The 21,474-nt window shown below is 33.0% G+C and overlaps 4 protein-coding genes across 5 annotated transcripts in view; 2 read left to right on the top strand and 2 right to left on the bottom strand.

Annotated features, from left to right (window-relative positions):
- The window catches only part of LOC113794744 (tyrosine-protein kinase transmembrane receptor Ror-like), a 68,169-nt gene that overhangs the window by 37,020 nt on the left and 9,675 nt on the right, over positions 1-21,474 (top strand). The window lies entirely within an intron of this gene.
- On the bottom strand, positions 5,936-9,932 carry LOC142645551 (uncharacterized). Its single transcript, XM_075822028.1, has one exon. It carries the CDS (start codon positions 9,869-9,871, stop codon positions 6,107-6,109), a length of 3,765 nt encoding a protein of 1,254 aa, XP_075678143.1. The 5' UTR covers positions 9,872-9,932; the 3' UTR covers positions 5,936-6,106.
- On the top strand, positions 10,197-15,200 carry LOC113792412 (uncharacterized). Its single transcript, XM_075822025.1, has one exon. The coding sequence runs from the start codon at positions 10,197-10,199 to the stop codon at positions 15,147-15,149; it is 4,953 nt and encodes a 1,650-aa protein (XP_075678140.1). The 3' UTR covers positions 15,150-15,200.
- LOC113794736 (uncharacterized) lies at positions 15,197-17,371 on the bottom strand. Its single transcript, XM_075822023.1, has one exon. It carries the CDS (start codon positions 16,445-16,447, stop codon positions 15,197-15,199), a length of 1,251 nt encoding a protein of 416 aa, XP_075678138.1. The 5' UTR covers positions 16,448-17,371.

Here is a 21,474-nt window from a genome sequence, read left to right as displayed (position 1 = left end):
ACTTATAAAAAAATTTTCTTATTGAATTTTTGATTTGTTTTTTTTGCTACCAAAAATTTCATTTTTCCATTAGATTTTTTTCACTTGTTCTAAAAAAATTTAATAGAGAAATGAAAAAGTGAGAGAATTTTTCCGGAAACATTGATGATTATCATCAAATACTGATGATGATGGAATGATATCTAATTGATATGATTCGATTCTTGACGTTCAAAATTTCACAGAAGAAAAATTGATCGATTCTGACGACGATAAAACTCATTTACTAGCTAAACAGTCAAATTTTGGGTGTTATTTTGAAAATGAAAAAGGATGATGATAATGATAATGGTTAGTTATTAACACTTTTCTCTCTTTTAACTTCTTAACTTCCTATCAACTTCAAGAATTTTCATTTCAACAAATTACTAAACAAAAAAAAACAATGATGATAATTTAACTTAATGATAACTTTTTCTTTGTAATTTATTATCTCTCTTTCTTTCTCTATCCATAGCTATTATTATTATTTTATTTCATTTCAAAAGATCATCAATACTGTAATGTTATTATCTTTTTTTTTGCACATACACATTTAATTTATGATTGCCGTTTGCAATCAAATGATCAGTGTTCATGTTTGGTGTATGTGTTATTGTCATGATCAAATCGATTTATTTTCTCTACCAGAAGATTTTGGAATCTTAGCTAGTCTTTTCATGTTTGTTTGAATTGTCATATTTTGTTATTTTTTTGCGCTTTATTTTAATGTGCGTTTCATTCATTTGAATTATTAGCATTTTTTTGTGATTTAATTTTTTCTGGTATTTGGAAAATGACTTTATCAAGCGAATTTCGGTTCTCGCTTTTTTGCTCAAGAAAAGAAAATCTTTCCGAAAAAAAATTCCCGGAAAAATTTCACAAAACTATTTCATTGGAAACGAAATTAACACCAGTTTTAAATCAGTCAATTGTTAATTAGATTGAAATTAATCGTTTTCAATTAAGATTAAGTGAAAGAGGTAAATCAATGAAAATTTATTTGTCAAAAAAATTATTGTTTTTCCCACTTTACAAATGATGTTTTTTGCACCCAAAATGCATTTCGATTGATTGAATAAAAATTCCTGGAATTTTTTGTTTCCAAAAAAAATTTCCTGAATGTTATTCATAGTTTTCCATGGAAATTTTTTCGATTTCATTGTTGCTCGGCAAATGCTCATTGTACTGGTGTTGTGTTGGATGATTTTGATGACTATCTTTGATTTTCATTCATGAAAATTATATCCAACAACAACAGCGATACGATTCATTTAATACAAAGCGAGAGAGAGAGAGAATCCTCAACAACCAACCAAACAAACAAAGCATAATGTGAAATGAGTATTATGAATTTATTTTTTTGTTGTGTATCCAAATGAAACTTTTTCATGGCATTTATATCCACTCTATCTCTCTCACTCAACAACTAAATAAAATTGGAATTTCATTTTCATTTTTTTTTCGTTTGCATTTGTTGGCTTCACAATTGTAACAATTGTTGTTGTTGTTCAAAGTAATCATCATTGTCAAATGAAAAAGAATAGAGAGCCCATAAGAGTCCATATAGGAAATTTTGATGATGATTATCATTACTATGTTATTATTATTAATAGGATGCAATGACACCATACAAATATCACAATATATCTCAAGTATACACACTGTGTATTTGAATGGAGCGAAATTCTTAGTGAATTTTTTTTTCACTATTCTTCGTGCCTGGATACATTTTGAAAATGGAATTGAAATGATTCAAAAAATGGATGGATTTGTTAGTGACAAAAAAGAAAAATTGTTGTTGTTGTTGAAGAATCCATAAGAATGACAACAATAACAACAATATCATATCTTTCTATGTGATGTTCGTGTATGCTTTTGATTTTCAAATAACAATAATATTCTCTACATTTTCTTTCTTTTTCAAATTCTCTTCAAACAAGAATGAATTGGACACTTATTTACATCTGTGTGACTGATTCACAATATAATGTTCGGTTCGGTTTTGTTTTGTTTTCGTTACATCATAGTTTCTCTATTCAATTGTTTCTTTTTCTAATCTTATGTGTGATGATTGTGATTGACAACAACAGCAACAACAACATGAAAATTCTATGTATATACATTATGTTGGAAATGTATCTTGATTTGAAAACGTAATAATATAAATATATGAATGTTTAGCAAATAATAATGACGACGATATATTTGTAATAACGTTATTACAATTATTATATTTTTTATTACATTTTTTTTTGTTTCTTTTTCCAATAATTCTTCATATCTCAATCAAATATTATAAATATATTGATGAATCTTTTGGCTAAAAAAAACATTTTCCACAAGCATAATTTTTCCAACATTAAATATTTATTATTATCATCATAATCATCATTGTTTGATTATAAGACAATTTTTTTCTTCTTCATCTTCTTACTTATTAAGGTTTATTTGTTTTTTATATTTGCTTATTGTAGTTAAAATTGCATTCATTTTCTTTTGATTTGATTCGATACGAATCATCGATTGTCAAAAGTTACAGTTGTGTTACTTTGAAGATTCATTCGACACACTTTACTTTTGTCTATTCTCTATCGATTTTTCTGTTTTGCAAAAAATAGAATAAAATAAATAAATAACCAAAAGACAAGAGACATTAAGAATCAATTGGTTGGAATAAAAATGATACTCCAGAAAAAGTTCAGATTCGTTTCAAAGTTCAAACAGTGCCCTTTCCTTATAACCTGTCCTTACTTTTGTAGGGAACATACTTTTCGAAAACAAAACAAAAAAATGAAATAAAAACATTTCAAGAAAATGATGATGGAAAAACAGAAGAAAAATATGAAAATTGTCACGAAATCATTATATTTTTTCTCTTCCCTTTCCCTCTTGCATTCATTCATTTTCAATGTTGTTTCACATTTCACATTTCCTATTCTTCTTTGTTGGGTTCACATTTTTTTCATGAATAGTACTCAAGAAGAGAGAAAAAAGTTTTAAAGAAAAAAAATTTTTCTCCCATTTCAATGATGATCATCATCATAAAACAATAATAATAACTAAACTAAACTAACGATAAGTAAATATTGTAGTTTTTTCTTTGTTTTCGGTAAAATTTCCTGAAAATATTGAAAATGGCCATCCATCCATTCATTTATTCGATCCATTGAACAACATCTATGAAAAAAATGGAAAATTTACTTGTCAAAAAGGTTTTTTGTTTTTATTTTATTTTTTCAAAACAAAGAAAAAAAAATTCCTGTCAAAATATGTTTGGCCTTTGATGTTTTGACGTCTTATTATGATGATCATGAGTTTTTTTAATGGGGAAAAATATTTTTGGAAGAAATTTTCTGGAAACATTTCTTTGAAAAAATGAATTTTTTTTCTAAGAAAAAAAAATTTCCAATATTCAAATAAGGCAAAAAAAACTTTTTTCACTTGTTTCATCAAACATCTTTGTGCTTAATTTGGCCCAAAAAAAACAAAAAGTTGAAATTGAAAATTATTATTTGGCTCATTTCCATCATTCAATATTATCTCTTGTTGTTGTTGTTAATGTATTGTGTTTTTTCACGGAAAAAAATTATTAAAAACTTGGATTACAAACAAACAAACAACTCAATAAAGTGAAAAAATAATGAAAAAAAAAATTTCTGAAAAAACTTTATCGAAAAATTTCCGATGAAAAAAAAATTTAGTATGCGCATAATGATGATGATGATGATCATCAACACTGTGTATTAATTTTGTTTTTCTTCTTCATTTTCACTATTTGCACATTGGTATTATTCTTCATTATTCACGTTTTCCATTCTTTGAAATGAAAAGAATTCCCTTCGAAAAAAATACAACAAGAATATTCTCTCCGTATCAATTCAATATTGAATCAGTCCAGTTCATCAGTTTTACTTTTTTTTTGATCATCATCATCATTTCAATAATACAAATATATTTTCTCTTCTTCTTTTCATTCAAACAAAAAAAAATATTCATATTACATTTCAAGGGAAAAAATCATGTTTGTTTGTTGTTCTGCATCCCATTCATTTCATTTCCATTCGAGTCGAATTGCATTGGCTTTCACAAACAAACAAAAAAACATATAAATCGGAGTAACATCCTCTACACTTTTTTTTCATTTGTAAATTTTTTTTTTCTTTTCTTCTGGGTTCCATACCGAGTTTTTTTTGATATGAAGAATTCAACAATGTTCATCGATTCTGGGGATGAAGCAAACATTTTCTGGTTACAGCCAATATAGAGAGAGATGAAAAAAAAGATGTTTTCTCGATTTTATTTCATTTGTGTTTGGTGGTCCCCTCACAATATTATCCAAATTCTTTGTATATTCGAGGATTTTTCATACTTAAAGCGCCCTGAATAACATTTGTATTGTGAATATTATTATCATTATTATTAGCAGTTGAAAACGCCAGATATCGATAACACAGATATCAATTTATTATAATTTTCTTTTTTCTCTCTCTCTTTTTTGATTGTCCATCCATATAATTCATATTGCGAATGGATCACATATCATAATAATATTGGTTGGTTTTTCTTTGCTTGTTACATCAGCAGAATATTCTGCATTTTTTTCTTTATTGGCTGCAACCAGGATCTCGAATTTCTTCTTTCTCTTCTTGTCATCATCATAATTCTTTCGATTCATTTGTGATTATTATCATCTTTGATTTTTCCAAGTCTGGACATCATCATCATTTTTGATTCTTATTCACTTTAAGCTAATGTATTTAGTCGAAAAAGAATAAAAGAAAGAAATTGGATTCTATTTGACGAGAATTGTATCAATTCAGAAGCCATAACGATTCTCTCTCATTCTGCAACGATAAAAAAAACAAATCTCTGCGCAAACATGAAAAACAAACTATTCAATCTTCAATTGCATCTCAATGTTTTTTTCTCTTGCGAATGAATATTATTTGACAATAATTCAATTTACACACACACACATTATTTGATTATATGCACTTCATCATCATCAACATCTTATTCTTTTCGGGCGTTGAGTGTTTGCTTGCTTTCTCTCTTCAACTAACATTCCATCATCATCGATTCTCGAGAGTCGATGATGATGATGTAACAGAACAAAAAACAACAAACGATGATGATGATGGAAGAAGAAACAAAAATTGTTTGATAAAATAGTAAATCAGAAAAATGGAAATGGTTTCTTCTGTCTAAGTCAATAATAGCAGTTTTTTATTCTGAAGAAAATTGCATCGGAAAAAATCCATTATTCTGAAAATTTTCGCATATTTTTGCTTTCCCAAATCATATTCCATAATGTTTTTTGTTTCTTTTTGATTTTCCACCAAAAAAAAAAAATTATCAAGAATTTCAATTATTATTCTTTTTAAAAATTTTGGAAAATTTTCTCCGATATTGATTTTGACGGAAAATTTCCCCTTCCACACTAAATGAATCATCATCTTCATCGGGACAGATCATTGACTTTTTTATGGAAGATTTTTTTCGCCCTCATTTGACAACATCAGCAAAAAATTTTCCGCAAACAGAATGGAAAATTTTTCCCGACAAAATTCTTTTTGTTTGCGGATTATTTTCGGTTGACATTTTTCTTTTCTTTTTTTTTTAAAAATCATTATTAATAATTAATTATAATGGGTAATTAATGGATTTTAAAAACATTTTTTTTTGCATTTAATTAATTTCTGTTTTCCATTCTAATGAAATGAAAGGAATTTTTGTTCACAAATCTAAATCTTTATCTTTTTTTGATGTTTTTCCAAGTTTTTTTTATTTATTTGGTTGCCAAAACAAAATTCATTGAAAATTCAAGTGTTTTTTCCAATGATGATGATGATAATTTCAACGAATAGAATTCATTCAAAAGAAACATCCATTAGATTTCTAGACACAAAAAACGTTGGTTTACAAATAATTTATTTTATTGATTTAAAAACAAGCAGAGAAAAATAAAAACAACAACAATCATAATGATCACAATTTTAAAAATGATGTTACTGGCCCTTTTATATGTGCGCAGTTTGTCTTAAATACGACCTTGACCAAGTTAATGTATGAAACCCATTCATGGTCAAAATTTTTTGTCCATTCCTGCCCCCTCCAATGGCGCAAGCCGTTGTGCAGGACGTCGATATTTTCGTTTGTCCAATTCGACCTCATACGTTCTCACGATTCCTCGTTTATCTGGTATTGTATTCGTGACAGTAGCGATTTTCCATAAACTAACGGGAAGATGATCATCAATCATTAACACTTTATCTCCGACTGCCATATGTTGGTATGTGTGGCCATTCCGATAGAATGACCGCAGTCCCTTTAGATAGATATCCCGATAGATCCGCCAAGCGGCGTCGATATGCTTTTGTGTTCCTCGCCAGTATGACAACAGTGGCTCCACGGGTAAACCACGTTTCGGTGGCACCAACGGCCCCTTTGGATTATAACCAAATCGTAGATGATTTGGTGTCAATATCGTATCTTTATCATGAATTAACGGACGTCCATTCATGATCGCTTGTATTCGATATAAAGCACGTCTAACATCATTCCGATCCAATTTCCTTTGCCAATTGATACAATAAAAACCTTTCTTCATTGTCTTGATCAATGATTCGAAAAAACCTCCACGAAATGGAGACGCAGGTGTATTGAAATGCCATTTAAATTCGTAATTCAATTTGTGCAATGCACTTTTCAATAATTGACTAAATTTCTTTAGATTTGGACCATTATCAGAAAATATAGTTGTCGGTATACGATTTAGATCAGAAAAAACCATAAAGGCATTACAAATACTTTGTGCGGTAGCATCTTCTAATAATTCAAAATGAACCGACCTTGTGACCGCGCACGTGAATATCATTCCAATTGCTTTCGGTTCAGTTTTTAATTCGAATAAGTCAACGCCAATGTGTTCAAACGGCTGACTACGATTCAATCTTTCTGGCGGTGGACATCCTAAGAACACGTCCAACGGTTTTGCTTGTAAAGCACGACATTTTGAGCACTTGTTTTTTATACGGATCAATAATTGTCTTGCTTTTGGTAAAAAATACTTCGTACGTAGATTCGATAATGTATAATTTACAGATCCGTGCTCATCTTGTTCATGTAAATTGGTTAAAAACGATATTGTAAAAGAACATTTAGGTAAAATCAATGGATATTTTTCATCGTACGTAAAATCAGTATTGTCAAATCGACTTTGACATCGTAAAACCTGGTTATCATCGAGAAACATCGGTATATTTTTCCGCATATCATCGGTGATAAATTTTTGTTGAATTAATTTAATTAAAATCGTTAACGAATTTTCATCAGCATCAATTGTCTTCTTCCAATCTGATGGTTGTTCATCAATCAGTTTAATCCAATCATCGTAGCTTAATTCAGCATCCAAATCGATGTTTGATAAATCATAATTCGTAGTAGTCAATACGGTGGTTGTAATCATCATCACGTTCGTGTCATCATCATTAACAATATCATTAAGATTACAACGATGTAAACCATTAAGCTGATCAACATTCACACCACGTGTAAACGCGTCCGCTGGATTGATGTTTCCTGGTATATGACGTATCTCGTTCACTTTCATTTTGATATTATACAAATGAACGGCAACTGGATATGGAAATTTATTGATATCCTGCGTCAATCGATGTACATTGTCCATTGAATCCGAGAACATAACGGTTCGTTTCGGATGGATCATTTCCTTCAAGGAACTTGCTACGTTTGCACCATATGATAGGGCTAGCAATTCACCTGTAACGATTTTTCGATGTTTGATCAACTTCGACTTTGCGTAAACCAATGATAAAATTCGACCATCCGACACGTAAGCAGCAATACCAATGGCATTCTTACTGGCATCAACAAAAATCATTAAATCATAGGTACTCACGGTTTGGTCAAACATAAAACGTTTAAACTTAAAAGTTTTCAACTTATCGATTTCGACCACCGCTTTCAATACATCACGTGCTAAATTGTTTGGCATCACCTCGTCCCAATCAAGTCCTTTCATCCATGCTTCGTGCACCACTAATTTCAATTTAAAACTGGTAGCCAGAACGAAACCAAATGGATCGTAAATCGATGCTAAATAGCTGACCACCTTTCGCTTCGTAATTGGTTCGTTACTTTTAAATTCGGGAATGGCGATTTGAAGATGATCATCATTAGTCCATTCCATTCCTAAAACTTTTGATTCGGCTAAATCATCGTTCCATTGTCGATTTAAATCTTCATCCGATGTTCGCCACTTTCGTAAATTCATTGATGCATCCGAAAATATTTCAATACATTGTTGTTTGATACTTTCAACTTCGATAGCATCGTCAGCTGAGAATATCATATCGTCGACGTACAATCCATCGCGGATCATTTTAACAGCATCCGGATATTTGTCATGATATTTTTTCAGATGATGGCTGATCACGGCATATAACACGAATGGGCTGGACGATAACCCAAACGGCAACCTATTGAATTGATAGCACATCAATTGATCGTCATTATTCATCCAAAGAAACTTGATAAACTTCCGATGTTCCTGTTGGACTTCGATATTGTGGAAGGCGGATTGGATGTCACTGATCACGCCAATCGGTTTCATCCGGAACGTCAATATCGATCGAATAATACTCCAGGACGTAATGCCCTTGAATATCGCCTTGTTTAACGGTTTCGAACCATGCGACGCATGGAACACCATTCGCAACTTTGTGGTATTTTTATCTTCTCGTGCTACCACAAAGTGCGGCATATGATATCCGTCATTCGTAATAATTTTCGTCGATTCAATTATTTCCTTCTGCTCTAAATCGGTCAATAATACTTGATATTCTTCACGACGCTTTTCGTTCATACGTCGAATCATATTTGTCGTAATATTTTTAGCGGCTACAAAATTTGAGTCGATGTCTACGTTATTAATAAATGGTAATTTGATTGAATACCGTTTCCGGTTTTCGTCGTATCGTACATTGTCGTCGTTACAATAATTGGTGATGAACTTTTCCATAGCGGCTTTTGAAACATCATCAACATCGTATTCTGGACTTGTTTCTTGCATATCGTTTTGATACAATGTCAACAATATGTTTTCCGTTTTCGTTAGACCCAACACTAGCCAACCTAATGTCGTCTTTTTCGCTACAATTTTGTCAGTTATACGTCGTTCATCGTTCAACTGGATTAAATTGATATTGTCAAGTCCGATTAATAAATCGACAGCACTTGGTTCGTCCAGAAATTCAATACCAATATTTCGTAATTGTTCTTGATCATGAACCGATAAACAATCAAATCGTAATTTATTCAATTTTTCGTTAAGACGGAATTTCAAATCTTCCTGATGACCATTCCAAATTGGCAAACGTAATTTAACACATTGATCACCAGTCGTCGTAGGATTAGAATTACTTAATGTGTCCATATGGATAGGATCAACATTTTCGTACGGTAATTGCCATAAATCAGCTAATCTTTTCGATATAAACGATACACCGGCACCATCATCGAATAATATACGTACCTTCCTGTTGTTGATTGTCGTAACGATAGTTTTATGCAGACTTTTTTCATTCATAGTCAGCATCACTGGCGTATTCGTAGATGATGATGATGACGTAGCAACTTGTTTTGGTACGGTTTCACTAGGATTTGAACCATTCACTACAGAACTGGTTTGCGTACTCGAACGTTTGTAATCACGACAGAGGAAGGACAAATGACAACGTCCACATATCGTACATTTCACAGTGCGATTACAATTCCGGCTTTGGTGATTCGTATAACCGCAGCGGAAACACATTCGATTATCGATCATAACTTTTTTACGTTGTTCGGCGTCCAATGTACAATCAGCTGTAGCATGATCGCCATTGTTGCCGATACAACGAACATGACTAACCAAACTGGTATCGACATCTACAGGACGTTTGATTATCGTCAGCTGATGTGTGATGATTATAAAAAGCGGAGTCGAAAAAACATAGTGTGGTGGTTCTGCCGACAGTATACGATGAATTATATTATATTATTATCATGTGTTCATTTTTCTTAAATTATCATTTATCAATTTATCAATATTCAATAAACTATTTATATTATTCAATGAGTGTTCGCTACATTAACGTTATCAGCACCAGCGGATGACGAAGTACGGAATACCAACGAAGTCAAGAACAAGAAACAGTGAAACGACGAAGAAGACGACGACGGATGTAGGGACGACGACGAATGTAGAGACGACGACGAACATAAAGACGACAGACGTAAAGACGATGACGGACGTAAAGACGACAGACGTAAAGACGATGACGGACGTAAAGACGATGACGGACGAAGATACAACGACGGACGCAATGACGACGACGGACGCAATGACGAAGATGGACGTAATGATAAACAAAACAGGGAGTTCCACGACGGTAATCGAAGTTAAACAACGGATGACAACACTAATAAGACGTATTCAGTTAGCAGAATTCAATTTGTTTAGACGGCAGATACCGATGAAAATCGACGAGATCGAGGAATTGTACGTTGAGTACTGTAACGCAGTGGCGGAAATTATTAACGACGACGAAGACGACGTAGAAATCGATAGATTAATGGCGCAAAAAGAAGTAGTCGATCGTATGTTCGCATATATAAGGACGATACAGATGATTCAGAAGTGCATCGCGGATTATGAAACGAGAAAGTCAATAGCCATGGACGTTGACGATATAAAAGACCGAATTAAGCTGATCAAGTCGATACAAAAGCAATTCCCTCAGATCGAAAGACGACAACGTGATCTTATCAATAAATGGGCGGCAATAGAAGTAGCGATGTATAAAAATATAAGTGAACAATCGATAACACGACAGGAACAAGACGATGGTAGAAGTACACCGATAGACGAATCAATACAAGGTGCAGATGAAAACGAGACAGTGATGAATCCGCAAGCAACAATATGGCCGAATTACACACGTTGGAATCCACGACCAGGCTCGGTGAGAATACAAGCGAAACAAATTCAGAAATTCTCAGGCGATCCAATCGATTACCATAAATTCCGTGAAGATATTGAGCATTACATAATCGATAATCCTGAAATTGACGGCGCAAAGAATAAATTGAAAGAAATTCAAGATCTGCTACCAACAAAACATCGCTATCTGTTGAATCGTATCGATCGTAGGAATCCCAAAATGGACGAAATCAAAAAAGTGTTAGACCAACATTACGGTGGGCGACATCAAATAATTCCAGCGTTGACGAGAAAAATTCAGAGTGCGCCGTATCTATCGGCCCGACCGCAATTAAAAGACTACGAAGAAATGTTGGAAGTTGTAATATCCATCGTCGACACGTTAAATCTAACGAATTTAAAGTCTGAAGATTATCATCTGTCTACGTTTGTAATGTCGAAAATAGACGAAATTCATCATCATCACATTGGAGACGAGTACGAATTAAATCTTGATCATATCGAAAAATTTCTGCGACGAGGGTTGAACAGGAAACAAGCACTAACTGCACGAATGAACACTAATCCATATATCATGAGGGAGCGACAACGAGTGATCAACGGTACGCAACCAAGTAACGGTAGGATGACCACCAATCCAAACGGATGTTTCTTCCAAGACGGTGATCACACAACAGACGAATGTCAACTGACAATGGATCAACGTAGACAATTTATCATGTCGAACCGATTGTGCCTCAAATGTGGACAAGAAGGTCACAACAGTCGAGAATGTGCAACAACGAACAGATGTCATATATGTGGACGAAATCATGTTTCATTTTTGTGTTATCAACGGACAACCATACATCGACGTACCGAAACAGATAGATCAGTGAATAATCAGTCAAGAAGTTCAACAGCAGCCGAGCCAGTGGCAACGAGTAGTCAACCATCGTTACTAATACAAAATGGACGTAGCATGCATAAAACCCTAGTTACCGAAATAAACGGGGAAACAGTGCGGGTAGTGTTCGACGAAGGAGCAAGTTCATCATTTGTATCATCGAGATTAGCTGAAAAATGGAATATCGAAAAAATTCGTGCTGAGCCAATATTCATGGACACATTGAGTAATACTGGACCAACGATGACAGGACATCTGATGATAAAAGTAAAAATACCGACATGGGGTGGGCGTCATAAAGAATTAGGATTCCGAATAAACGATAAAGTTGATAAGCTAAAATTTGAATGCATCGATGCCAATCAGCAAGAATATATTCGACGATTAAAAATAGATTTCAAAGACGAACAACGACCTGTCGAGATGTTAATTGGTTTAGACAACATCAATCAAATACAACTGGCGGAAGAACGACGACTATCGAAAAACGTAATGGCGAAACGAACAACAATAGGATGGGTGGTATATGGCGTGTCGAAAACTACAAACGTACTGCTCAATTTAAATCAATCAACAACGATGGAATCAACATTAGACGTAGACGTTGAAACGGGAGAGAAGGTAGAGAAATTCATTGACGATCATGGCAACAATAAAAATGTAGAATATAGTGCAACATCGAAAAAATATGATGTGAAATTGCCGTTCAGTCCCAACAAAGAAATAGAATCGAAGACCGAAAAAGCTAGAGGACAAGCAATGGAAATGGTAAAAAACACGAAAAGCGATAGACGAAAACAGTATCAACATGTAATCAATGACCTGGAGAGAGACGAGATCATATCGACCACCGAAATAGAGCCGAATATGGGATATCATATGCTACAGTTCGTCATAACCAGAAACGATAAAAACACAACCAAAAGGCGAATGGTAGTTAACGCGTCGAACGGTATAAGACCATTGAACAAAACAATTTTGAAGGAAATAACATCGTGGCAAGTTATATGGTCGTTATTATTCTGTTGTTTAGCGGTGATAAGCGACATCAAAGTAGCGTTTCACAGCATCGTCATACAAGAAGAATATCGGAAATTCGTAAATTTTCTATGGGCGAATCAAAACGAGCAGCTAATTTGTCATCAGTTCAATCGTTTGACATTGGGCCTATCGTCTAGTACATTGACGTCATATTCAGTCATTCAGAATCAATTTGAGAAGCATCAGAATCGGCATCCACAGACAGTCCAAGCAGTCAAGAATGGTTTATATGTAGACGACTTGGTATTATCGACGCCAACAACGAACGACGTCCAATTCCCTAAAGATCAGAACAAGGAGATTTGGCGTGCGACGTCAATGGAATTCCGGAGATGGCGGTCATCAGACGAAACGTTAAATCAATTATGGTCCGACGGGTTAGCAGAAAACGAAGTACTTCGAATCGAGTCAGAAAGTGACAACATGAAAGTAATGATGCCCAAATTTGAGAGTAGAAGAACAACAAAACAAACATTATTGCAACACCAGTCGATAGACGACCTGTTCGGAGGTGCATTAGCATCAACATTGAAATTAAGATCGCTTATCTATAAAATCTGGACAATGAAGTATGATTGGAACGACGAATTAGAAGAATCGTTACGAAACAAGGTACAAAAGGCCATGAGCGATATCGACGAATCAAAATCATTCGAACTTCAACAGAGAATATTAGACGACCACGAACTATCGAAATTTGTCAGTGCTAATCAAGACGCTATAGATGCTGTGTGTTATTTATCGAACCAGAATCAAATAAGTTTTACGTATGCCGAATCCAAACTAATCAAACCGACAAAAATAGTAAGCGGTGAACTATTGGTATTTACGGTGGGCGAAAACATCAGTCAAACGGTATTGGAGATATTGCATCTGAAAAGAACAATGGTGCGGTCAGACTCGATGGACAACGTCAAACGACTAGAGGATGACATTAATAAATCATATCGCTTGAAATTAACCGAAATCGTGAACGAACAACCGATATCGATTATGATGCAAGTAACCAAAAATGGCAGCAAGGAAAAAGGATTTGATATCGCAAGATGGGATCTAACAACAAAACGGTCGTATCAATCATGGGAAGAATTAGTTCAAAAACAATCAGATGAATGGAAAAAATCAATCTATGACAACAACGATGAACTAACAATATTGATCAAATTACATCAACAGCAATTTATAGACGAACAATTTGAGAAAACGAAACTGTGGTTCCATGACGAAAGTGGTTTAGCATGGTGTTTGACCAGATTAGAGCGTATGGAATTAGAATATAACGAAAAATATCCGATTGTATGGCCAACGTGTGAACACAACAAAGCATTCGTACGATGTCTGCATCAGAATGATGAGCATGGCTCAGTGACGTATTCATTATCGAACTTAAGCCTGAAACACTTTGTGCTTGGCGCCCAGCAATTATTGATAACGATAAAGAAACGATGTGCAAAATATCGACAAATAAGTAGTAAACCGTTAAAGGTGTTTACAAGATTTTATGAAATATTAGTCAAAGCTATGACGAGTAGGCTTCGCAACATTGTGTGGCAAACGGAACAAAAAACAAGAAATATGTTATTAGCATCGTATCGAGTACAATCCATGATGAATAGTCGACCACGTATGCAGACAGAATTACATAGATTAACGATGAATCATTTGGTATACGGCAATAATCAACGTTTCCTATTGATATCTCCATGGAAAGACATTGCGGATTATTTATTGGTCAAGTATTGGCAACGAACAGAAAGAATGATAAATGGAGCGTATCGAGATGTTCATCTAAAGAAATTGCAGCTATATCGCAAAAATAATAAACATTATGAATACGTGAACGTGGGCGATCAAGTATTATTAGTCAACGACATTACACCAATTGGTTCCTGGCGTGCTGGTCGAGTAATGGAAAGAATCTCGAACAAAGATGACGTTTACAAAATCCAAGTTGATGGTCGAGTGGTTGAAAGGCCGGTGCGGAAGATCGAGCTTCTCGAGGAAGAGGGGAAGAATGTTGCCGATACAACGAACATGACTAACCAAACTGGTATCGACATCTACAGGACGTTTGATTATCGTCAGCTGATGTGTGATGATTATAAAAAGCGGAGTCGAAAAAACATAGTGTGGTGGTTCTGCCGACAGTATACGATGAATTATATTATATTATTATCATGTGTTCATTTTTCTTAAATTATCATTTATCAATTTATCAATATTCAATAAACTATTTATATTATTCAATGAGTGTTCGCTACACCATCCTGGAACAAACATTTTGTTTTCGCCGACGATACCATTACGTTCTTGTTCCTATTATTCACGACCACCGATTTACGTGGATTATTAGCAGCAGCAATATCTTCGGGATCGATTTGAGATCCAATGGTTCTTTCTCGATTCCAACCATGTTTAAGATAATCCTCGATTTGTTTCAACGTAACTTCTTCTTCTTGACCAATATTAGTGAAATGAATACGATCGATTTTTGCCATTATCGGGCTGATCAGGCTAAATTCCTCGGTTTCCAAACCAGTCGTGCGTAACGTATTTCGTACGAGAATAACCGTTTCGGTCATTGTCTCCCATTCCTTTTCCGTCGGTCGTAATGGCAATCTGACTGCAGCCCGTATACGTGCTTTCAAGGCTGGGATAACCCGACTTCTACCTCCATAGTGGGAATCCAGGATTTTCAATACCTCAGCCATGTCCGGTTCAACCTGATCTACGCGATCGAGGATGTATTGATGTTTCTCGGGAAGCAAATCACGGATTTCCATCAGCTTGTTCAGGTTACCTCGTAATTGCGGATTGTTAATTAGATAATGCGATATTGTCTTTCGAAATACCGGATATCCAATTGGATCACCATCGTACTTTTTCAATCGTTTCGCTTCAATCTTTGGACCTGTACGTGGTTGGAAACCATAATCCCACCAAAATGGTTGAGCTTCATTATATGATGTTTGATTACTTGACGATGTTGTGGCCGCATCAGTGGTTCCTTCACTTGGAGCAACATCATTTTTGTCGTCCTGTTCGACCGATAACAATATAAACTGTCGCTCCAATTCCACCAACTGTTCTTCCATGTTCGGGATGCAGCTGACCACGACTTTCATATCATCAAGCTTTTTCCGCGTAATTTTATTATCATACTCGATCGCTTCTTTCTTCCGTAATCGGTCTAGCCCATTGTTGATAATAGCGAAACCAGAACTTATTCGTAAGATATCATCGATTATTGGTTTAAAGCTATCGAACTCCTTTTCTTCAGCAGTCGATAGGGCGTTGCTTTCGATTATTTTGTTACACAATCGGTAGTATTCATTACTTAAACGTTTCATATCCTGGTGATCTTCGAGTTCGCCCAAACCCTTGATCTTATTTTCCGCCAACCGAATTTCTGCCTTGATCCGTTTGACCTCGGCTTTAATCTCTTCCGGTGTCATATTCGTATCGTACGTCCTTCCGGAACGTGTCGTAACCATTGGTTAATAAATACAATAAATAAACGTAAAAACGTGATGGTAAAAACAGATGATGTAATAAAATCGTACAATAATTCTTCTTCCGTAATAAATATGATGATCGTATTCGTTAAAATCATACACTATTTCTTTTTCCGTAATAGACGTAATTGATCGTAATCGTAAGATCGCACACTGACGTGATTGATCGTATCCGTAAAAACGTACAAGATGGTGTTGCGTAAATATCGATGATGTCAAGACAAAGATGTTCACACGTAATCAATATCGTAATCCTTTTTTCGTAGATCGATGTCTAGACAAAATCGTACACCCGTAATAAATCGTAATGATTGGTGTTTCGTAAATATCGATAATCTCAAGACAAAGTTGTTTACACGTAATAAATATCGTAAAACCTTTTTGTAAAAACAATGTCAAGACGATCTCGTACACCCGTAATAATTCGTAAATCGTACTTATAATCGATGTTGCCAAGACAATGTTGTATCGTAATAAATAACGTAAAACCTTTTCGTAAGAACAATGTCAAGACGCTATCAGATTATCGTGCTTCGTAAATTCGTACCGTACGTGATATCGTGACGTTGTCGTTAGTTTCCTGTTGTTTTCCGTACGTGAATTATTGTAACCTTCGTAATCGTGCTTCGTAACGTAACGTAAAAATCGTATCGTAACCAGATCGTGACGTAAGCTACTGGTGCTGATAACGTAATAGACACAAAAAACGTTGGTTTACAAATAATTTATTTTATTGATTTAAAAACAAGCAGAGAAAAATAAAAACAACAACAATCATAATGATCACAATTTTAAAAATGATGTTACTGGCCCTTTTATATGTGCGCAGTTTGTCTTAAATACGACCTTGACCAAGTTAATGTATGAAACCCATTCATGGTCAAAATTTTTTGTCCATTTCCGGTGTATTCCGTTTCCATGAATAAATAATGAATACAAATTCATTTTCGATTATGATCGATTATGTTTATTTTTAGTTATATTCGATCGTTTCACTATCGATGTTTTGTTGATGAAATAGTGAATAACATCCATTTTGTTTTATTTATTAATGTTGTTTCCATATTTATCATCATAATCATTATCATTTATCAATAAATAAACAAATATATTTCTGAATAATTGATCGATTAATTAATTGATGTTGATGGATTGAATGTATAGCTGAATGTATGAATCCGTCTTGTCCGGTCTTGTCCATTGAAATCTTTTTTTGGTTATTTCGACTCATTTCGCAATCATATATGATAACCATATGAATAATACAAAAAAAAATCTGTCAAAACAACATGATCATCATCATGGATCATTTAACATTATGTAGTAATAATAATAATGAATGTTGGTCGTCGTTTGGCAACAAAAAAAAAGTTTCTCCACTTCTTCCATCATCAATCCAAAGGTTTTTTTATTTGTATCGGAATCCAGAACTAGAAAAGGGAAGGAAGGATATTCTTCAGTTACGATTCTCAATTCTTGATCTCGTATTGAGATGGATCATTGAATTTTATTCTATGAAATCCAAACTTTTTATTTAGTTTTTTTTTCTGAAGAAAAACATACATGAAGATTTGTTGTTTGCACTTTTGAGAATTTGTTTTTTTTTGGAAAATTCAAAAATCTTATCGATTCTTTCAATTAAATCATTTCTTTTTACTTCAATTCTGTGTTTCCAATCGATCGATTTCGAAATAAAAAAACAATCCAAAAAGATTCTCGAAAAGAAAGTTTCCTTATTAGGAAATACTATATGAAGCGAGAATCAATTCAATCCATTCAAGCGAAATAATTCTGAAAGAAGTTCTTGTGAATAAAGAATCGAATGAAAAACAAAACATTTGTTGTTTTTTTTTAGTTTCAAGTTTTGTTTAAATAATCCGAATTTAATTGGAGAATATTTCATTGAATTTTATTTGATTGAATTTTTTTTCTTCTTGTTTCAATTCTGTGATGTTTTTCCCTGAAAAAAATCGAGAATGAGAGAATTTGATTAACGTTTGGATTCTGTTTTGGTGGAACTTTTTTTTCCTTGTTTGAAAAAAAATTCAAGTTTTTTTCAATGCGAACAAAAATAATTCTCTCTCATTGGACACCATTGGATTTTTATTTTTATTTTTTTGTTCCAAAAAAAGCGATCCCAGTACAAATAGACTTAACAGGGCGAACAAAAAAAACGATGCTCATCATTATCATCATCATCATCATTATAATGATGATCAAAAATAATCCAAAAATAATTGGACGCCATTCGATATTTCTGTGTTTGTTTGTGTTTTGGCGATAAAATTTGATGCAAAAATTTTTCTCTGATTTCTTTTCGGTTACCTTCTTCTATATCTCTTCAATACTTTTAGTCCTTTTTTTTGTTTTGGTGTTGGAATGTTTTGATCATCATTTTCGTTAAAATTCTTTTAGATTGTTGGGTAATCTGATTGAAAAAAAATAAGGTTAACGAATAGAGAAAATGACTTAAGATGATGATGATGATGATGATTAAATCTAATTGCAAAATTCTAATTAGAGACGAGATAAAGAGATGGAAATCGTTTTGCATCAACTTGAATAATCATTATCGTTAACACTGGATTAATCATTGGTGGGGAAAAGAACTATAGTTGGAAAAATAAATCTGTTCCAATCAAGTTAATGAATCAAAATTGTTGAAGCTTATCACATTCTTCTTGATATTCTTTGCAAACCAAAAACAAAATCATTTCGATAGATCTTACTCAGAATCATTTGGTTATTTTTAAGTTTTTTTTTACTACGCATTCAATGATAATGATGATAATAATGATGATGATTTTGTAGTCCAGTAACAGTCCATATTTTACAAAAATTTGTAGAGAAAATACCAGTATATTTAGTTGGTTGATTTTGGGCGCCATTCACCCATGAGTTAGACTTGAAAAAAGCTGTTTAGAAATCAGAAATCAAAAAATGAAAATAAAAAAAAACGAAAGTTATTAAATGTAAACGCGCATCCAAACATCCAAAATTCTGAAATAAATTCTATAGAACTAAAACTAAAACCCCAGAACACAGAGTTAATGATAATTATGATCATTATTTTTTTTCTCTTTTGATATGATCCCTGGTATGAAAAGCCAAAACATCTCTCTCTCTCTCTCACTCACTCCCTTGCCAAAAATTGCCATTATTTTCATAAATATGGTTCTTTTTTCATGTTTGGGAGCCATATATATCTTTTCTACTCGAAAAATTATTTCATTTCTGAATTCTCTCTGTGTATATAAATCACATACATAGAGAATTTTCTTTTTCTTTTTTTTTAGCTGGACTTAATAATAATAACCAGCAATGGACTTATGATGGTGGCCACGTTGGTTTTTTTTCACTGCTGATGATAATGATGATGTTATTTATTCTATCAATTCGATTCACTTCTATGGATGGATTGCAAACGGAACTCTGCATAGATATTGATGTTGTGTGTGTGTGTTTAACTTATTTCTCTCGGGTCCGATCGATTATCGATGATATTGATGATGATGATGATGATATTGACTGACTGAATGATGTTTTTATTCCAATTTTACTTTAGTTTTTTCTCTGTGTGTGTGTTGTGATTATAAATGAAATTTTACAAAAATAATGATGATGATTATGATTTAAGCTTTATTTTTTTTTCTCTGTAAAACTCAAAACGGAAATTCATTTTAACCCCTTTCACACACACAAATGTTGTTTACCCAAAACACCAAAGAATTCAATGCCAAATATTTGTTGGATCTAAACCAAAAACAAAACAAAACAAAATTGAATTTGTTTTTGTTTTGTTTTTCCGTTTTTAGTCTGTATTATCTTTGTTGGCTTTTCATAAATGACGTTAATGATGATGATTATATACATTCTTCATCTATTCTCGGGTATCATATTCATTTTTGCAATCAAAAAAAAACTTGTGGGTAAAGCGAATGAATGAAATTAGAAAGAAAAAACCTCTGAATCAACTAAACACTGACGATTAAAAATAATGATGATAATGATAATAATGGTAGTGGTAATATTATAATGATGATAATAATAATGGCATAATTTTACATTAATTAAACAAAGCTGTATAATTTTGTTTTTTGTTGTTGTTGTTGTTTGGTGTTTTGTCTTCGTTCATGAAAATACAGTTAGTTAGTTAGGATTTTTTCATTTTCAAAAAAGGGTTCTCTTGTTGTGTTTGGTTTTTCATCTAGTTTTGAAATAGTCAAGGTATCTTAGTCATCAAAAGAAGAAATGCAAAACCCAAAGTTAAATTTTGCATAATCATCCATAATGATGTTGGTAATGGTGATGAACAAACGGATAAAAAAAATGCTAAATTGGATTAATATTTTTTTTATAAACATAATATCCATATGACCATTTCATTATCATTATCGTTTATGGATAATGTCATTTTTGATCATCACCAAGAAGAAGATCAACAACAACATTAGCGATAAAGAAGTTTTCTTTAAAGATTATATTATATAATGAGATAATCAAAATGACCATATCGAAAATTTATTGGATATTTAAAAAATATTGGTCATCATTTTCATTTAAATTTTTTTTTTTTTTTGGTTTTTTGGTTGATAACGATTTAGTTTTTCTGTTAATTATATTGAATTACATTTTTTTTCATTCACTTCAGCTGAATGCATAACAGGATTCAGGAAGAAATTCATGAAGTTTAACTTGGAAAAAAAAGATTCCATTCGATTATTTAGTGATTATTTTTTCAATGATGATGATGCCATAGACAAGATAGTTACGCATCGTTTATTTTCAAAAAATTTGCTGATGCACCATAAGATTTTATTGACAGAAAAGCAGAAAAATTCACCCATCGCTCGTTATTTACCCTCGAAAATTTAAATAAAATTTTTTTTCAATAATAATAATAATAATAATAATACTATAATCTAATTGATTCAACATAGTTTTTATTTTTTCATCTTCTTCGTCGTCGTCGTTGATTTGTTTGTTTGATGGTTAATTATTGCATT

Source organism: Dermatophagoides pteronyssinus, unplaced genomic scaffold, assembly GCF_027571235.1.
Source record: "Dermatophagoides pteronyssinus isolate colony J.1.1.1.1 unplaced genomic scaffold, Derpt_VIB-CSIC_2022.12 sq0014, whole genome shotgun sequence".
NCBI classification, from domain to species: Eukaryota; Metazoa; Arthropoda; class Arachnida; order Sarcoptiformes; family Pyroglyphidae; genus Dermatophagoides; species Dermatophagoides pteronyssinus.
The sequence above is the reverse complement of the archived record's forward strand: the minus strand, read 5'-3'. Positions and strand labels throughout refer to the sequence as shown.